At 49.0% G+C, this 18613-nt stretch overlaps 1 protein-coding gene and 1 long non-coding RNA gene across 4 annotated transcripts in view; both read right to left on the bottom strand.

Moving 5' to 3' along the window:
• The window catches only part of LOC134536664 (uncharacterized), a 59153-nt gene that overhangs the window by 29009 nt on the left and 11531 nt on the right, over positions 1–18613 (bottom strand). For all 3 annotated transcript variants that reach the window (XM_063376492.1, XM_063376490.1, XM_063376491.1), the window contains exon 2: positions 18038–18190. In XM_063376492.1, the coding sequence (XP_063232562.1) occupies positions 18038–18190 (153 nt within the window). The remainder of the gene's footprint in view (positions 1–18037; positions 18191–18613) is intronic.
• Positions 12439–16598, bottom strand: LOC134536662 (uncharacterized). The gene is made up of 2 exons (XR_010075834.1): positions 15687–16598; positions 12439–13453 (listed from the first exon to the last, which is right to left on the bottom strand). It is a non-coding gene; the product is annotated as an uncharacterized LOC134536662 (long non-coding RNA).

The following is an 18613-nucleotide window of genomic DNA, read 5'->3' as shown; positions in this document are numbered from 1 at the left end:
TTGTGTTCCGCGTTACGTGGCCTCGGATGCTGTTATGTCTCAGACGTCTCACTGGGTACGCAGGTAGCGTAATTTCGTAACACAAAGGCGGGACACAAAATACACTGAATTAAGGGGGCGCGTACAGGTTACGTGGCACTCGTTACTCGGGTAACGTAAGTTAGCAATACAAAATACGGGATACAAAAATACACTGAATTAAGGGGGTGCGCACAAGTTACGTGGCACTCGTTACTCGGGTAACGTAAGTTAGCAATACAAAACACAGGATACAAAAATACACTGGATTAAGGGGGCGCGCACACGTTACGTGGCACTCGTTACTCGGGTAACGTAAGTTAGCAGTACAAAATACGGGATACAAAATACACTGAATTAAGGGGGCGGGCGATTGGAGACGGCCAATCCCGTATGCAAATGTCTCGGCGCGGGTGTTGTGCCCACTGTGGTGAAACACGCACCGCAATTAAGTTTGTCCAAGTTCCCTTGCGGGTTTGTGGTCAGCGCCGTGCGCGTGACCCTAAATAAAGTTCTGTACGTTGCGGGAGACGGCCCGTGCCGTATGCTGAAGAGCAGCCCCGCTGACCAAGTGTGGTGCGGGGTGTCCTTAAGTTGATGCGGCCGGATTAGGTCCTGGACCGAAAAAAGGGACCGGGTACTCACGGAGAGGTTAAGTAATAAAAGGGGTTTTGTTAATTAGTGACTATATTTACCGGACGTTACTTTCAATGCAGACAAAGGATGTTGCCTCTCCGTGGGACGTAGGTCCGCCCCGGTCCGTGAGCTGCGCTGAACTGCCGAACTGGCATGGCGTCCGAGGGAGGCTCGGCCTCTCTCGCGCCAGGCGTGACCTCATTACGCTAGACTCCAAACGGGTGTGTCTGGAAGAGATTTTATTGTCGCTAAAATCCTAATTTAATGTTTCAGGAGGAATGGGTATGGTTCTTCTCTTGTCTACTCAGGTTTTCGCGGTTTTGCCTTTAATTGCTGTTCGGCTCGCCTGACTCGGGTGGGCCATGGCCAGGGGTGTGTTCCGTTAGCGGGAGCGTATACTGGCGGGTGCAGGTCGGGCTCTGGGGTGGTCGTCGGCCAGACGACGTCAAACGCCCCCCCCCCTGTGAAGCCCGACCTTGCGCCGCTTATGGTCCCGCTAACATGGGGCCACCCCTAGCTCCGGCCGCTCCATCCTGGCGTGGTTCGCGGCTCAGCAGCTGGTTGGCTCCGCGTACTGGACCTGGAGATCGTGGCCGACTGGGCCAACGTGCGCGCCGCCCCGGTTGCCGTCGTGGCAGGCGTGCCGGGGGCGGCGTCGTGGCGCCTGGGTGGGGTCAGCGGCTGATAGGGTCAGCGCACTGGACCTGGTGATCGTGGCCGATTGGGCCAACGTGCGCGCCGCCCCGGTTGCCGTCGTGGCAGTTGTGCCGGGGGCGGCGTCGTGGCGCCTGGGCGGGGTCAGCGGCTGATAGGGTCAGCGCACTGGACCTGATGATCGTGGCCGACTGGGCTAGCGTGCGCGCCGCCCCGGTTGCCGTCGTGGCAGGCGTGCCGGGGGCGGCGTCGCGGCGCCTGTGCGGGGTCAGCGGCTGATAGGGTCAGCGGCTGATAGGGTCAGCGCACTGGACCTGGTGAACGTGGCCGACTGGGCCAACGTGCACGCCGCCCCGGTTGCCGTCGTGGCAGGCGTGCCGGGGGCGGCGTCGTGGCGCCTGGGCGGGGTCAGCGGCTGATAGGGTCAGCGCACTGGACCTGGTGATCGTGGCCGACTGGGCCAGCGTGCGCGCCGCCCCGGTTGCCGTCGTGGCAGGTGTGCCGGGGGCGGCGTCGCGGCGCCTGTGTGGGGTCAGCGGCTGATAGGGTCAGCGCACTGGACCTGGTGATCGTGGCCGATTGGGCCAACGTGCGCGCCGCCCCGGTTGACGTCGTGGCAGGCGTGCCGGGGGCGGCGTCGTGGCGCCTCCTAGCTCCGGCAACAGCTCCACCCGGGTGGTGCTCGCGGTGGCCGCAGTTGGTAGGGCCCGAGCACCTGTCCCGGGTCGTCCCACGCCGAACATCCGGGAGTCGACTCGTCGAGGTGGCCTTGCGGCTGACAGGCTCTGCGCCCTGTTCCCAGGTCGTAGTCGGCCAGGCGAACTGGAGGTCTGTGGGCCCGTCGGGGTCGTTCCGCGGGCTCGCTGGCGGGTTCGCTTGTCCCCAGTCGATGTCCCGGTCCGCGGAGGTTCTCCTTCGGCGGCGGTTGACAGTTCGTGGACTGGTACGGAGTCCGTTCCCGTTCGGGTATGGCGGCTGATGCTGAGGCGGCGATCTCCGGGTCGGTCTCCCCGGGTTGCGTGACGATCGGCGTTGGCCCGTCGTCGTTGCATGCATCGGATTGACCTATGCTGTGCGACAGCTCGGCGATCTCCACGGCCTCTTCGTCCTCGCCCCGTGGGTAGTATTGCGGTGGGGGGCTCTCGTACACCACGCTCCCCTCCCAGGGTACCACTGCCGTCTCCGGTGCGTCCTCGTGGACCTCTTCCGGCTCGTCTGGCACGTCGTGGGCGGGGTCGCCCCCGGTGTCCCCCGTGGCCGTGCTAAGTGCGTAATCGTCAAGGTACGTGGGCGGGCGCCGCCACCGCCGTGGTTGTGGCCTCGCCTCGTCGTCTGACGCGGCCTCTGCGGGTGATGTCCCGGGCGTGTCCGCGGGTTCGTCGCGGGGCCTGTTGGACGTGGTGTTCGTGAACACCAGGGTGCGGTATGGGCGCGGTTCGGGTTGGCTCCTAGCGGGGGTCGCTTCTGGCGAGTCGTCCTCTTCCTGGACTACGTCGCTCTCCGGCGTACGGCGTCCGTTTTCGTCCGGAGTGGGGGGTCCTGCGTCTCCGTCTGGGTTCCTCTCCCCAGGTAGGGCGGTGAGCCGGATGTCGTCCCTGTGCACCTTTTTCAGGCGCCGTCCCTCCGTGCGGACTAAGTACGTCGTCCTGCCTAGTCGTCGCCGTACCGTGTATGGCCCGCCCCAGCGCGGGGCCAGTCCCGCGCAATAGTTGCGGGGTGCGGCTGAAAGTGGGTGTAGTCGCGCGAACACCTGATCGCCGACCTGCACGGCGGGTGGAGGATGATCTGTGGTTGGGGTGATCCGGTTGGCGTACCTCTCCTGCCTACGTCTTGCCTCGTCGTGCAGAGTCACCCGTCGTTGGTCACGTTCCTCCGTTGTCTCGTCGGGGTGTGGAGTGCCGTGTGTGGCCCATTCTCCCGGCAAGGGCAGGTTGTGGCCCTGTATCATTTCGGCCGGTGTGCGGCCAGTTGCGGCGTTGGTGCGGCGTCGTACACAGAAGAGGGCGTCAGCCACGTGCAGGTCCCACTGCGTGTGGTCCGCCCCCAGCCGGATCCGGAGCTGTGCCTTCAGTTCCTGGTTCCGGCGCTCTGTCGGGTTCGCTCTCGGGTGGTAGGCGGGCGTCGTGTGGTGCTCGATCTGGTGTTCGTCGCACCAGCCCTTCCAATGTCGCCCCAGGAACTGACTGGCGTTGTCCGTCAACACCGACTGGGGGTATCCCCAACGTGACAGGAACTCCCTGGTCAGCAGGCTGATGATGGTAGGTGTGCGCACGTTCCCGCATGGATACGCCTCCGTCCACCGCGTGAAGAGGTCCGTCACGACGAGGAGGAAGCGTGTGCCGCGCGGCGTGCGGGGGTAGGGGCCCATTACGTCTAAGGCTATCGTTTGGAAGGCGGTGGTGGGTTCCCTGGGTCGTTGTTGCTCCTCGCCGTCACGCCGCCTCGCTTTCCTCGCCTGACAGACCTGGCATTCGCGCACGTACGTACGTACGTCGTACGTGACGCGGGGCCAGTGGTAGTGCCGGGTGACTTCTCGTCGTGTCTGATCGGTCCCCGGGTGTCCAGCGAAGTCGTGGTCGTGGAAGAACCGAAGGACCGCTTCTCGGGCTTCCGTCGGGACGTAGGTCCTCCAGTCTTCCTGGTGTCCGGGTGTGTGAGTCTGAATCAGGCCGTCTATCACGCGCCACGCCTCGTGTCCGGCGGTCGCTTGCTGGTGGCGTCTTGCCGCATCTATTGACGTTTCCTGTGCTCGACGTACCCGGTCTTGGACGTCGGCCACGGTGTTGGGTGGGTCTTCGTCCCCGTCCGCATCGGCCGTGATGCGCGCGCATGCCGAGTCGTGCGATGCGTGTCCGTGTGGTGTGTCCGGGGGTAGGATCTCCTCCCAGTCGTCCTCGTCCGTCAGCTCTGTTCGGTCGTCGGGTTCCCGCGACAGTAAGTCGGGGAGCTGGTTCTCCATGCCGGGAACGTGCTCGACGTCGAAGTCGAACGACTGGAGGAATAGCGCCCATCGTATGAGTTTGCCTTTCCGTCCCTGCATCGTACGCAGCCAGGTGAGGCAGCTGTTGTCCGTCCTCAGTGTGAAGCACTTCCCCTCCAGGTGGGGCCGGTACTTTTTCATGGCCCAGACTACGGCTAGGCACTCTTGCTCGTTGCTGTGGTACCGGCGTTCGGCTGGTCCGAGCTTTGCGCTAGCGTAGTCGATGACCTCGCGGACCCCGTTCGGGTCCGTGTGGAAAAGCACCGCGCCCACACCGAGTGCGATGGCGTCGGTCTGAAGGTAGAGGCGGCGTCCGGGGTCTACTCGTGTGAGAGTGTGACAGCGAGTGAAGGCGGCTTTTATTTCTTCAAAGGCGCGTTGCGCGGGTTCGCCCCAATGGTACCGTGCCCGTGGTGACAGGAGGTCGGTCAGTGGTGCGATGGTACGGGAGAAGTCGGGGATGTACCCCCTGAGCCAGTTCACCAGGCCGATAAACCGTTGGAGTTGCTTCCTCGTCCGCGGTGGTGCCGCTTCAGCGATCTTGCGCAAGTGAACGGGTTGGGGTCGGTTGCCAGCCGCGCTTACTAGGTGGCCCAGGAATTCGACCTCCTGGGTCCCGATATGACACTTGTGGTGTGCGGCCGTGAGATGGTGTGTGGCCAAGCGTTCTAGGACCAGCGCCAGGTGTCTGGCGTGGTCCTCCCACGTCTCGGAGAAGACGATCACGTCGTCGAGGTACGCGATCGCAAACCGGCCCAGGTACCCCTCCAACACTCGGGTCATCATTCCCTGGAACGTGGCCGGTGCGCACTTTAGCCCAAAAGGCATGGCGCGAAATTGAAACTTCCGCCCGTCTGGTATCGTGAACGCGGTTTTCCCCCTGTCTTCCGCCCGTATGGGCACTTGCCAATACCCAGCCTTCAGGTCGAGCGTACTGAAGACTTTCGCGCGGCCGAGTCCGGCTACGGCGGTGTCGACGCTGATTTGAGGTGGGGGTGAGCTAATCGTGATCGCGTTTAGCGGCCGAAAGTCGACGCAGAAGCGTAGCGAACCGTCTTTCTTTGGGGCTAATACGACGCAAGCATTGTAATGACTGTTGGACGGTTCGACTACCCCGTCGCGAAGCATGTCCGCCACTTGCTCCCGGATGGCCCTCTGCTCCCGGAACCCGTAGCCTCTCGGGGCCTCGTGTACTGGGTTGTCGTGGGTGGTAGGGATGTGGTGTTCGGTGATGGTGGTGCGCTTCAGTGGGTCGGCTACCGCGAAGACGTCCTGCCTTTCTGCCAACATGCGTTCCACTGCTGCTCGGTACTCGTGGGGGACGTTGTGGCGGAACTGGTCTAAGGTTACTTTCTCCCCCTGACTCTCGGGGGTAGTGCCTATGGCGTACACCGTGAGCCGCTCGCGGGTGCCAATGTAAACTCGTCTAGGTTTCATTTCGATCACCGCATCTTGTCTCGCTAACCATGGTTGGCCTAGTACTATCCCTTTGTGTAAGTCCTCTACCACTAGGGCGGTTACCGTGGTGACGTCGTCCCGAATGCGTACCTCGAGTTCGGCTTGCCCCACTGTCCTTCCCGGTTGCGTGCTGGTTGCTAACCGTAACTCGGCTTGGTGGGGCTGCAGCGCGCCGGGGGGTACCAGGTGGGGGGCCACGAACACGTGGCTCGCGCCCGTGTCTACCAGGGCCGCCGTGGGTCGCCCGTTGACTTCCACGGGGATGCGGAGTAGGATGTCGCGGGGACGGATTAGCTGGTTTAGCTGCGGTGTGGCTGTTTCCGCGGCGGGTGTGGGTTGGCTCGGTTTGCTTGGAGGCGCGGGTTTTACCGCCGTGCCCCCGGGTGGGCGTTTCCCGACGTGTTGGTGACGGGTGGTGTTTGCCGGCGTGGGCAGTCGACATGCCAGTGGCGGGTACCTGCGGGGCAGCCCAACTGGCATCGCGGTAGTGGGGGTTCCTGTTGCGTCGATGTCCCATCGGGCCTACCAGGTGGTGGTGCGTCCTCGATGGCTCGTCGCGGGCGGTCGGGTGTGTAGCCCCCCGCTTCCCGGTTCTGGAAGCTGGCTATTCTCTGACCCATTGGGCGTCTGGCCAGGTCCCGGTCGGTGTTCGGGGGGTCGTAGTGCCGCAGTCCCCGGATGTTCCGTTCCGTGTCTATGGCTTGTCGGACGTAGTCCTCGACTTCCTCTGCGCGGTAACACCGCATGAACGGTTGCAGTTCATTGTGTAGGAGGGTGGTAATGGTTGCGAGCGCGGTGGCTGGCGCGGCGCCGGGTGCTACTCGATTGAACAGTTGCATTTTCTTGGCCAGAAACTGCTCGACGGGTTCGCCGTCGCGTTGGCGTTCGCCATAGAACTGTGTCGTGCATTGGACCAGTGCGTGTTCCGTGTCAAATCGGCGGTTGAACGACATGGCAAACTCCTCCCAGGGCATGCCGAAGCGTCCCCAGATGTTCCACCATTGGCGGGCGGTCCCCTTCAGCTGTTCGCTCGCTCGCCCCGACCACTCATCGGTCGGTATTCCGGACTGTGCCAGTCTGACCTCGCAGTGTGTTAGGAAGTCTCTGGGTACTTCGTGCCCTATTCCGCTGAACTCGGGTAGTGCTAACTTCCCTGTTAGCACGGGTTGCGTGTATGCATCCCCGTGTTTGGTCCGGTGCTTGCGCTTGGTGGTGGGATGTATTTGGGTGCCGGATTGGTCCGGGCACTCGTGAGGCCCATAGTCGGTAGTATGCCTCCCAGTGTGACGTTAGCTTGTGCCTCCGTCTTAAGCGGTGCCCATGACCACGGTAATTGGGTGTGCGGCTCGCCGAGTAACGTCTCGCTCCAGGGCTTGCCCCAGGTCTGTTCGGTGACGTTGTCCCGGGTGTTCGCGCATTGGCATGTCCTGTACCACGGCAGTGATCCCGTCAATAGGTCTATTTCCCTTGGTAATAGGCAACGCGTGCACACGAGGTCTGTAGGTGGTGCCTGCATGTTGAGTTGTATGTTGTACGTTCAAGTTCGCCGTCTGTGACGGGCTGTTTGTAGTCTGGGCGCGTGTTGTAGCGCGCGGGTTTGAGATCGGCGGCGGGCAGGTGCCCGGACAGCCGCACAAAGAGGAGGCGAAAACGGTCCGCGCGGAGTGGGGGTATCAGGATGGTTGCCCGAAGCGGAGAGCGTGAAGCGGGGTGACGAGGTAGGGGTAGGTGCCCGGACAGCCGCACAAAGAGGAGGCGAAAACGGTCCGTGCGGAGTGGGGGTGGTGACGTCGCTCCGTTGCTCGCCTCGCCGTGATGACGTGCGGGGGTGGGGGTGGTTGGAGTGTCCTTTGTCCGCTCGCCTCGTCGCGCCGGTCTGTCTGGCCTTCGACCCTTCCTGTGTCCAAAATGGCCGTTTCGTGTCTCCGCTGTCGCCTGTTGGTGAATTTATTTCGAAAATGTCCAGAAGTGAAAAAAAAAAATTTTTCACGTTATTTTCTGCCCCACGCAGCGGGCGCCAAATGCCGTCGTCCTGGGTCTCGGGCTCGAGTCCCGGTGTGGCTCCTAGTGGGAAAAGGCGGTTCTTGATCTGTGTTGTCCGGGTGGGCGCCAGACTAGCTCGTTTCTAGTCGTGAATTTGGGGTCGTGGATGTATGTGCCCCTGCGTGGCCCACTAGGGCCGGCGGCGGTGTTGCGTGAGATGATTTTAAATAAGAGACGTGGAGTTGAGGTGGTGGTGTCGTACCTTTTATTCAGGAGAGCGAGTCGTACACAATACAACACTCTACAGAGGTCCCCGGGGGGTTTTTACTTGTTATTCCGTGGCGCCGTATTGTTTGTGTTCCGCGTTACATGGCCTCGGATGCTGTTATGTCTCAGACGTCTCACTGGGTACGCAGGTAACGTAATTTCGTAACACAAAGGCGGGACACAAAATACACTGAATTAAGGGGGCGCGTACAGGTTACGTGGCACTCGTTACTCGGGTAACGTAAGTTAGCAATACAAAATACGGGATACAAAAATACACTGAATTAAGGGGGTGCGCACAAGTTACGTGGCACTCATTACTCGGGTAACGTAAGTTAGCAATACAAAACACAGGATACAAAAATACACTGGATTAAGGGGGCGCGCACACGTTACGTGGCACTCGTTACTCGGGTAACGTAAGTTAGCAGTACAAAATACGGGATACAAAATACACTGAATTAAGGGGGCGGGCGATTGGAGACGGCCAATCCCGTATGCAAATGTCTCGGCGCGGGTGTTGTGCCCACTGTGGTGAAATCGCACCGCAATTAAGTTTGTCCAAGTTCCCTTGCGGGTTTGTGGTCAGCGCCGTGCGCGTGACCCTAAATAAAGTTCTGTACGTTGCGGGAGACGGCCCGTGCCGTATGCTGAAGAGCAGCCCCGCTGACCAAGTGTGGTGCGGGGTGTCCTTAAGTTGATGCGGCCGGATTAGGTCCTGGACCGAAAAAAGGGACCGGGTACTCACGGAGAGGTTAAGTAATAAAAGGGGTTTTGTTAATTAGTGACTATATTTACCGGACGTTACTTTCAATGCAGACAAAGGATGTTGCCTCTCCGTGGGACGTAGGTCCGCCCTGGTCCGTGAGCTGCGCTGAACTGCCGAACTGGCATGGCGTCCGAGGGAGGCTCGGCCTCTCTCGCGCCAGGCGTGACCTCATTACGCTAGACTCCAAACGGGTGTGTCTGGAAGAGATTTTATTGTCGCTAAAATCCTAATTTAATGTTTCAGGAGGAATGGGTATGGTTCTTCTCTTGTCTACTCAGGTTTTCGCGGTTTTGCCTTTAATTGCTGTTCGGCTCGCCTGACTCGGGTGGGCCATGGCCAGGGGTGTGTTCCGTTAGCGGGAGCGTATACTGGCGGGTGCAGGTCGGGCTCTGGGGTGGTCGTCGGCCAGACGACGTCAACATGATAAGGGTTTACCATACATTTACTTATTTAGCAATTTTAATATGAAATGAACAGTACCCTTACTTACAATATGATGTGCATATGACAATAAATACTTTACCTTAATATGATAGCTTATTGTGCACCATCCCGATGATGTGTTGCCTATAAATGTGGTAGGATGTTTAAAACATATGCTGCATCTCATTTTCAGAACTCAGAAGTAATAACAAAGGTGTCCCTATCAATTAGTAAATTTGGTACTTACATCCCAGATATGCAGATATATATATATGTAATTGAACAAATAAAAGAAAAATATTTGTTATTCTGCAAAACAAGAAATACCTACCATAAAGTTAATAATTTGCTAGAAAATGTGATAATCTTCAGTAAAAAGCATTCCAAATAAAATGACACCCAAGATGTGTAGATGTAAGTAAAAATGAAAGAGAATAATGAAAACTGAATTGCAACACCTGACAAAGAACATTAACTTACACGTAGCACTCAATACACTCCACTTTTATATATACAAGAAAATAACCCTTGAATGTTCTGTTTAAAGTAACACACTAGGAGTACTACTATAAGAATTGTTAAAAGCAAATTATTACCAAAAAACCATGTTTTTAATCAGCCTGATCAGCAAAACATGACAAGACCGATTTTTTTCTCTTTTGCAAGAAAGTAAAAACTGTTTGGCAATAAAATGTTAATTCTTTAACAGATACTGTACACATTCCTGCTAAAATTATGTCCAAGAAATGTAGATAAAAAACAATGAATACATCAAAATCAATAAAAAGTAGGATCACAGATCAAGCGAGCATACGGCTCCAAACCTTGCAGCGCGTGATAGGTCCCACATTTACTTTTCCATAGATGTTTATACATAGTTATTGAATGTTAATGTTGTAACAAACAGCTGTATTTGCTTTAAAATATTGTCACGTGGCACCTAGCCGGTGCCACCACCATTTCTGTCACGATCCACCTTCAGAGGGGGGGGCGAGAATCGTAGCTCTTTACATAGAAACAACTCGCTTGGCATCAACTAGTCTTAACTTCATAAAATACTTTACTGTACCTAGGATCATAGGTTCGTCATCCCGTACAGGATGTCTGGTGAGAGCTGAACTAAGGAGATTTTGCAAAATAACATAATACTTAATTAAAATTATTTTATTCTTAAAGTCAAATACTCAACATCATTTTAAAGAACATTTAAATAGCAGGATTACAATTTAAAACAATAATCTCTTTACTTCCTTAACGATTGAACGACCTTACAAGAGAGAGAATGAGAGAACTTCACTAAACACTTCCCTAGTCCTTCCGAATACCTCAAATCATAATTAATACTTAAAATTAAAACAAAGATAAGTCCATACTCACATTTTCCGAAAAGCCTTTCTTGATCGATTACTTTAAAAAAATAACGTAGGGGCCTCTCCTGCCCTTGAAATCCCGAACGAACATTACATTTTAAAAACTATGACGCGTGACCCCTGACGAGGGCCATAGCCTCCGCCCGAAAGCTTGACGACTACATTATGACCTAACTTAAATTAAACGACTCGTGGCCTCTGGCGTCGACCATAGCTTCCGCCCGAAAGCTTGAATTCCTACATCACGAACGAACTAACAACTCGTGACCACAGGTGAGACGCATAGCCTCCGCCTGAGTGAGCCTGAATTCCTACATCACGAACGAACTAACAACTCGTGACCACAGGTGAGACGCATAGCCTCCGCCTGAGTGAGCCCCGAGTCACCAATCACTTGCGCTTAAATTCGCGCGCCCTGCCGCGCCTACCATAACAAAAGCTCGTTATTGAAGTCAAATTTACTAAACAACTAACTAGAACATCTGGGAAGACTACCCCCCCTCTACCCCAATGTGCAGGCCACACCGCGCGGCTTGTTACGACAGCGCGCCCCAGTAACTGCGGCCCGTGGCTGCGCCAGCGTGCGGCCAAACAAACAAACAAAATTCTGCAAGCCCGCAGCGCGCCGCGCCGGCCCCGTGCCCCAATTACATGGTCACGCCACTTGCGCTGACGAGTGAACAGAGCAGCCAGCCCAGAGTCCCGTCAGTAAAGTCCCTAAATTTGATTTCAACAACCCTGCAAAATTTCAACCCGCGACATAACCCTCCCCTCACAGAGCTCGAGCCCCATCGAGCTACCTCAAAATTACAAATTGTCTTTTTCCATTAAACCATAACTATAAATTCCTCATTTCACAAAAATAATAATTTTCTTAGTTCCTTGCTGTCTGAACATACATCTAGATTCTGCATAAGATTTATTTTAAAACAACAAGTATTCATAAAATTAAATGTAAAACTTTTATCTGGTTTGTTCTCACAGGAACCTTCAGAGGCTCGAGTTCTCAATTCTAAAAAAATTGTTCTGTTAGTGAAGCTCTCTTTACAAATTAAATTACTGTTCTTAGTTTCTCAGTATTCGTTAAACAATGTGCAAATTCTTGATAATTATTATTATTTTTTTTTTTTCGGTTTCCGTTTATTACCATACTTCTTTCGTTCTTCAAAAAAAATTAAGTGTCCTTACAGTGTTTCAATTAATTAAACTCTTATCTCGTGAAGGTTGGTGCAACTCCTCGAAGTCAGTGTTGTCGAGAAGAGTAGCTCCCTGGGCTGGCCATCAGCAAACACCACTCAACTCCAACAGCTACTGGACTGGCTTCCAGGGCAGCTCACAACTTCCCCCCACATCTGCTTCGGAGTTGCGCCATCCTCATCACGAACAGATTACAATTCTGAAACATCATCAACAGGCATTACCATCACGCCTGACAAATACAAAACTAACTACTAAACTGCAATCGATGGGCAAGGATGCAAACACACAAAAAAATAAAATTAATTAATTCAACTGCTAACATAAAGTATCCCACCCTTAGCATAATCTAATCAGGCAAATAATTTGATAGGAAAAACTTAAGGAAGGGAAACATGACCTCCAATGATTTTCCCTAACTCTTGAGTCTTGATCTTCTCTATACAGCAAATAGTCCCCACGAAGTAACTGGGTTGAAGGTCAGTTCACATGACCCACCCATAACCTCTTCTACTCTTCTTTTCTTCTGGGGGCAACCACAATGCCCACCAATCTCTCTCCATGGTGCCGAACCAGCTATCCCATGAGAGTAAACAACGTAGTCAATAGAAGCGCAGAGGGGAAACACCAATCTCTGGCTTGTCGAGTCATAAAACTGCTTTATCTTCTTCTTCTTCTTCTTCTGAGTAAAACATCTGATTAATCTTGCTACTATTCTTCCCAACAATAAAAAAAAAGTTCATCAGGTATCTTCATAAAAAAACATTCTAACTAATAATAAGTCTTCTTTTTCTTCTTTTTTTTTTCTGTTAGATGTAATAGAAGGCCATGTTAGGGAGGTTATAGGGAAAAAGAGTGGCCAATTCCCACCCCATCACCCACCTAGATCATGACTAATTAACTTTTAAACTTTCTATTTCAAACAAATAAAAAAAAACATTTTTTTATTCAAACTTTTAAATTATAATTACTTTTACTTCATAACCTCAAAAGCTAATCAATAATTCTAAATGAAATTGTGATTTACTGCATCCTTGTTCCATCCGATCTGTTTGTTTATAACCTTTCTTGTAAAGTATAAAATTTTCAAACATTACTAATTCAAAAAAAAATTAAATTCTGGTGTCCTTTGAGTTACAATTAACTTTACTATTTCTTAGCTTGAAATAATTTAAGTTTTCAGAACTATTTCATTGTCTAATTCACAACACCTAAAAATCAACTCAAAACAACAAATCATCAAAATCAATAAGATCATCTGACCTACCTATCAGTACTGTGAACTTGAACTGTTCGTACACATTTATAATAAGCTATTGTATTTAAATTCCAACCTAAATAAGGTTTAAAAAAAACTACTAATCCCTCTGTAAATTAAGAAAATTAACTTTAAAAATTAAACTTAAGGTATTAGTTCTTTTTGACAGCTACCACAACTCACTAGTTCCATTACATTACTATAACCTAAAAAGTTCTGTAAATAATGTTTATAACAAAAAAAAACTCCAGTTACTGTCTTCCATAAAAAAAATAAAACTTTACATGACCTTATTAATCTCCACTTGTAAGTCCATGGCTGCCAGCTTTCTCTTCTCTTGAATCTTCAGTCTTGGCTCTTGTTTCAGTGATCTTGTATCTTGTCTCTCGAACTCTTGTCATCTTGTAAACTGGACTGCTGCTCAGCTCATCTTAAGGAATCTGTAACAGTTTCAAAAATACATGTTAATTTAAATTACATAATTCCTGTTCTTTGGTCCTAAAAAAAAAATTGTATTATTAGTACACATTACCCTGAAACAACATTATTATTCATTGTTTATTACTTAAAAAAAATGCTTTACCATAAAATCCTTTTTTGTTCTTTTCATTAGGCCTATTTATTTTCCTTCTTCTTAATTAAATTCTGCTTCAAATGTTAATCCTAACTTAAGACCTACCATCTATTTATTATTCATTACCTACATTATTTATGTTACCCTAAAATTCCCATAAGTTTCTAATACTTCCTATCAAAGACATTCTCTCTAAAAAAAAATTTACTTGTGACTCTTAACTTAACAAACTTAAAAAAAACTTTTACACTAGACTTAACTTATTATTCATTCTTAGTTACTAAATTTCTATATGTAAACTTTAGTACTTACAAACAAAAACTGCCTATTTCTCTCTACCTCTTAATCTCTTTCAATTATTACAATAATAATGTTACCTTGCATCTTTAAACTTTCTTCTTTTCAATTAAATTAGACATCTCATAACAATAAAAATTCTGCCTATACTCTTCTTATGGGTGTCCAACCCAACAACAAAATTTCAAATTCTCAAGTTTCCTTATATTTAAATTATGCAATGCACATAACCTCTGTGGTGCCTGTACCCTTTTAGGCCTACCACCTTCTCCTCTCACAGCATAACTCTTATTCCTCGGGGTCTGTATTCACTGTTACAAATCAAATATCTCAAATAAATTAAAAACAAATTTATTATTTTAAGAAAACAAAAATTTACATTGAATTTACTATGGAGCCTGGAAATCTCAATGTCCCACAGCAGCTAACATGACTAAATCCCATGGAACCCCAGGTTTACATAACCTGTGCCCAAAAATTTAAGCATACCAGGCTTTCTCTGCACTGGTTTTACAGCATCACACACTATTTAGGGCCCCTGATCTGCCATCAGTCCCAAGGAGTTTTCCCACAACCCCTCTCTACACAAGCGCCTACCGCATTCCTCTCAATTGGCTATCGGTTTTACGGCATTCTTTTGAGATCCGACCATCAAGTTAGGGCTAATCGAACACTAAACCTCCATACTTCCAAACTAATGTAAATCAATTAAATTTTCTCTGTAAATTCTAAAAATCAAAAAAAATTATTCCAACATGCCAAAGAAACTTCCAAAAAAAATTCATAATCTTATCTTCAAACCATTAAAATAAAAATAAATAGATTACTCTGTTTTCTCCTTAATAACTGTAAACTGTCAACAAATATCATGTCGTAAATTTTAACTATGCTTACTGACTCTTAATCATAAAATCTCATTTGTCCTAATTAATAAACAACCGATTTCCTTAAAATCTCACTGTATCTCTCACACTCAAACTTCACTGGCTGAATATCTCAATAAATTCAAAAACAATTATCTAAACTCTTAAAGAAACTCCTCCCCAATTATTCAAATTACTTCACCTTATTTTATTTCATTACTTAAAACACCTTAAAAAAAAATTAATTAATTATCTAGCTATCTTCCATTATTATTTATTTACCGAACAAAACTTTCTCCTAAATTAATTTAGTAAAATTCAATTTCACATTAGGCAAGTACACTAACTCTCTACAGCAATGTTTCTCATTTCCCTCCTTCCTAACTGAATCCAATCTTACTTAACCTCCAGGGAATTTACCTCACAAAATAACCAAAAATTTCACTGTAGTGCCTATCTGCTATAGGCCCACTACACAGGGGGCTCTAACCCCACCAACAAACTTCATTGAAATGGTACCCTATCCCATACAGGATAGCCACTTCGGTACTACCATGGGGAACTCCTGCCCCAAACTACTCACAACTCTCAGGATTCTCCTGACCCTTAATTCCGTAGTCAGCCCATCTCCTATGGTCTGCGCTACAATTCCCTTTCTTCCCAGGGACACAACGCCTCACCTTAGGGTCCCTCGCCCTAATGAAAACATTAATTTTGTCTCTCTGTTCTTTTGGAGTAAATTCCCTCTACACACAAAAACTATCCTTCCCACTTTTCTCAATGCTTATCGATTTTATAGTGTACCTCCTTAATAATGTTTACAAATCCCAAAAAAATATTTTTAAAACCGAGGTAGGATTTAACTAACAAAACATAAACAACTTACAACGAAACACTTCTAGCCTATACATCATACACTTCTTAAAATAAATTACTTACATACTGAAAGTTACTCTTCTTCTAAAACACACTTAAATTTAAATTTATTTAACCAATAGTCTATTTTCTTATCGCTAAGTTACCGTACAGCTGATCAAAACAAGGTCACGGCCGTCCACGTCTCTGTACGTGCTCGTGACGTCACCGAATTCCATCAGGTGCGCCAACCCTCGCTTGCGGTTCCTCCGTTCTCCGCTAGGTCTCAGCACCTCCCCGTCACGTGTTCATTCTGCCACGTCCACTGACGTGTCGTTCTGAAACAACTCTCAACATTTTTCTAATTAAAACAAAACATCACTATAAATTCTATAACTCTCTTTTACATAAACTCTCGTTTTCTCTTTAATTCCTTTCTAACGTTTATCCTTCCCTCGACTGATTTAATTCGTACGTCTCGTCTCCTACGCGCACGAAAACAAAACAAACTTCACTTGAAAATAATTCCTATTTACGACAAAAAACTTTATTTTAAATTATAATTCTCTTAACCTACAATCTTAAAATGAACTTCAATTAAATTAAACCACTTGCATTATCTCTAATAAGCATTTAACTTATAACGTATTCTCCTCACGTAATAATCCCCGATATAAATCTACAATAAATTCAACGACTTAAAACAACTTATCACTATAAACTTTATCCTTACAAGTATCCTCAAATAAACATCTGTTACGTCAAAAAAAAAATCTCAAAGACTTCCTCCACTATAGACTAAAATTCCGTAATCCTCTCCTCAAGTAAACTCTTAATAACCTGCTATCAGAAGCTGAAACTAACTTAATAATAAACATAAAAATCTACCTCTCTCTCTCTCCAGAAATAGAACCTATCCGGCGAACTCTACCATTTCTGTCACGTGGCACCTAGCCGGTGCCACCACCATTTCTGTCACGATCCACCTTCAGAGGGGGGGGCGAGAATCGTAGCTCTTTACATAGAAACAACTCGCTTGGCATCAACTAGTCTTAACTTCATAAAATACTTTACTGTACCTAGGATCATAGGTTCGTCATCCCGTACAGGATGTCTGGTGAGAGCTGAACTAAGGAGATTTTGCAAAATAACATAATACTTAATTAAAATTATTTTATTCTTAAAGTCAAATACTCAACATCATTTTAAAGAACATTTAAATAGCAGGATTACAATTTAAAACAATAATCTCTTTACTTCCTTAACGATTGAACGACCTTACAAGAGAGAGAATGAGAGAACTTCACTAAACACTTCCCTAGTCCTTCCGAATACCTCAAATCATAATTAATACTTAAAATTAAAACAAAGATAAGTCCATACTCACATTTTCCGAAAAGCCTTTCTTGATCGATTACTTTAAAAAAATAACGTAGGGGCCTCTCCTGCCCTTGAAATCCCGAACGAACATTACATTTTAAAAACTATGACGCGTGACCCCTGACGAGGGCCATAGCCTCCGCCCGAAAGCTTGACGACTACATTATGACCTAACTTAAATTAAACGACTCGTGGCCTCTGGCGTCGACCATAGCTTCCGCCCGAAAGCTTGAATTCCTACATCACGAACGAACTAACAACTCGTGACCACAGGTGAGACGCATAGCCTCCGCCTGAGTGAGCCTGAATTCCTACATCACGAACGAACTAACAACTCGTGACCACAGGTGAGACGCATAGCCTCCGCCTGAGTGAGCCCCGAGTCACCAATCACTTGCGCTTAAATTCGCGCGCCCTGCCGCGCCTACCATAACAAAAGCTCGTTATTGAAGTCAAATTTACTAAACAACTAACTAGAACATCTGGGAAGACTACCCCCCCTCTACCCCAATGTGCAGGCCACACCGCGCGGCTTGTTACGACAGCGCGCCCCAGTAACTGCGGCCCGTGGCTGCGCCAGCGTGCGGCCAAACAAACAAACAAAATTCTGCAAGCCCGCAGCGCGCCGCGCCGGCCCCGTGCCCCAATTACATGGTCACGCCACTTGCGCTGACGAGTGAACAGAGCAGCCAGCCCAGAGTCCCGTCAGTAAAGTCCCTAAATTTGATTTCAACAACCCTGCAAAATTTCAACCCGCGACAATATAGCCCTTACTGATAAGCTCACATTGTGTGAAAAAATTTCCAAACCTCAAACTTTGTGAAATGAAACTATGGGAGCTATACCTCTTTTTAAACATCTGTTTTGAGAAAATGAAGTATTGTATTATAGAATATAAATTTAATTAGTACATGTATTTGATGCCACTTTGACATCTTAGCCATTAGAAAAAGGTGAAGGGAGAACTGGTGAGCTTAAGCAACAAAGAAATGCTCTGAGAAGGTGGGGGCTCAATGCAACATATAGGATAGACTCTGCCGGGATTAGCCACTCACGCTTGTAGCAGCTGGAGGTGACGCCCAGCAGCGCGGATATGCCCTGCAGGTCAGGCTCCTGCTGACTGCAGAACTCGACCACGGGGGCGTCGTACAGCGACCACCACAGCTCCTCCCCTTTGGTGGCCATCGCTCGATCACTTGCCCGCTCAGCTGCAACCAGCCCCGGGCATCACTCTCCACGTTCCCGGCACCTGGGGCTCATTCCGAGTGCATCTTTACATCCACTGAGTCACCATGACACGAGATGATTCCATGAATGAAAATACTATCATAACATAAGTCCTTAATAGGGACGCTACAGTCTCTCTGCAAGTAAGGATAGCTTGAATTTTCTCTCCTCTCTTGTGATACAAGGGCAATTTTAACTTCAGAGTGAAAAGTATGCAAAAATCCAATTTATACTAGACTTATGAAATACAGTGGAACCTCGTCAATCCAAAATTGGCAAAAATTTGAAATTACAAATGTGCTGAAAAGAGTAAATAAAAATATCAATGACAAACTCAGATAGTTTTTAAAATACATACTATGTCTTACAGATAAGTAAACAGTAAGGCAATTTCATTTACTTAC

This window comes from Bacillus rossius, chromosome 11, assembly GCF_032445375.1.
Source record: "Bacillus rossius redtenbacheri isolate Brsri chromosome 11, Brsri_v3, whole genome shotgun sequence".
NCBI lineage: Eukaryota > Metazoa > Arthropoda > Insecta > Phasmatodea > Bacillidae > Bacillus > Bacillus rossius.
This window is presented reverse-complemented; position numbering and strand designations above follow the sequence as displayed.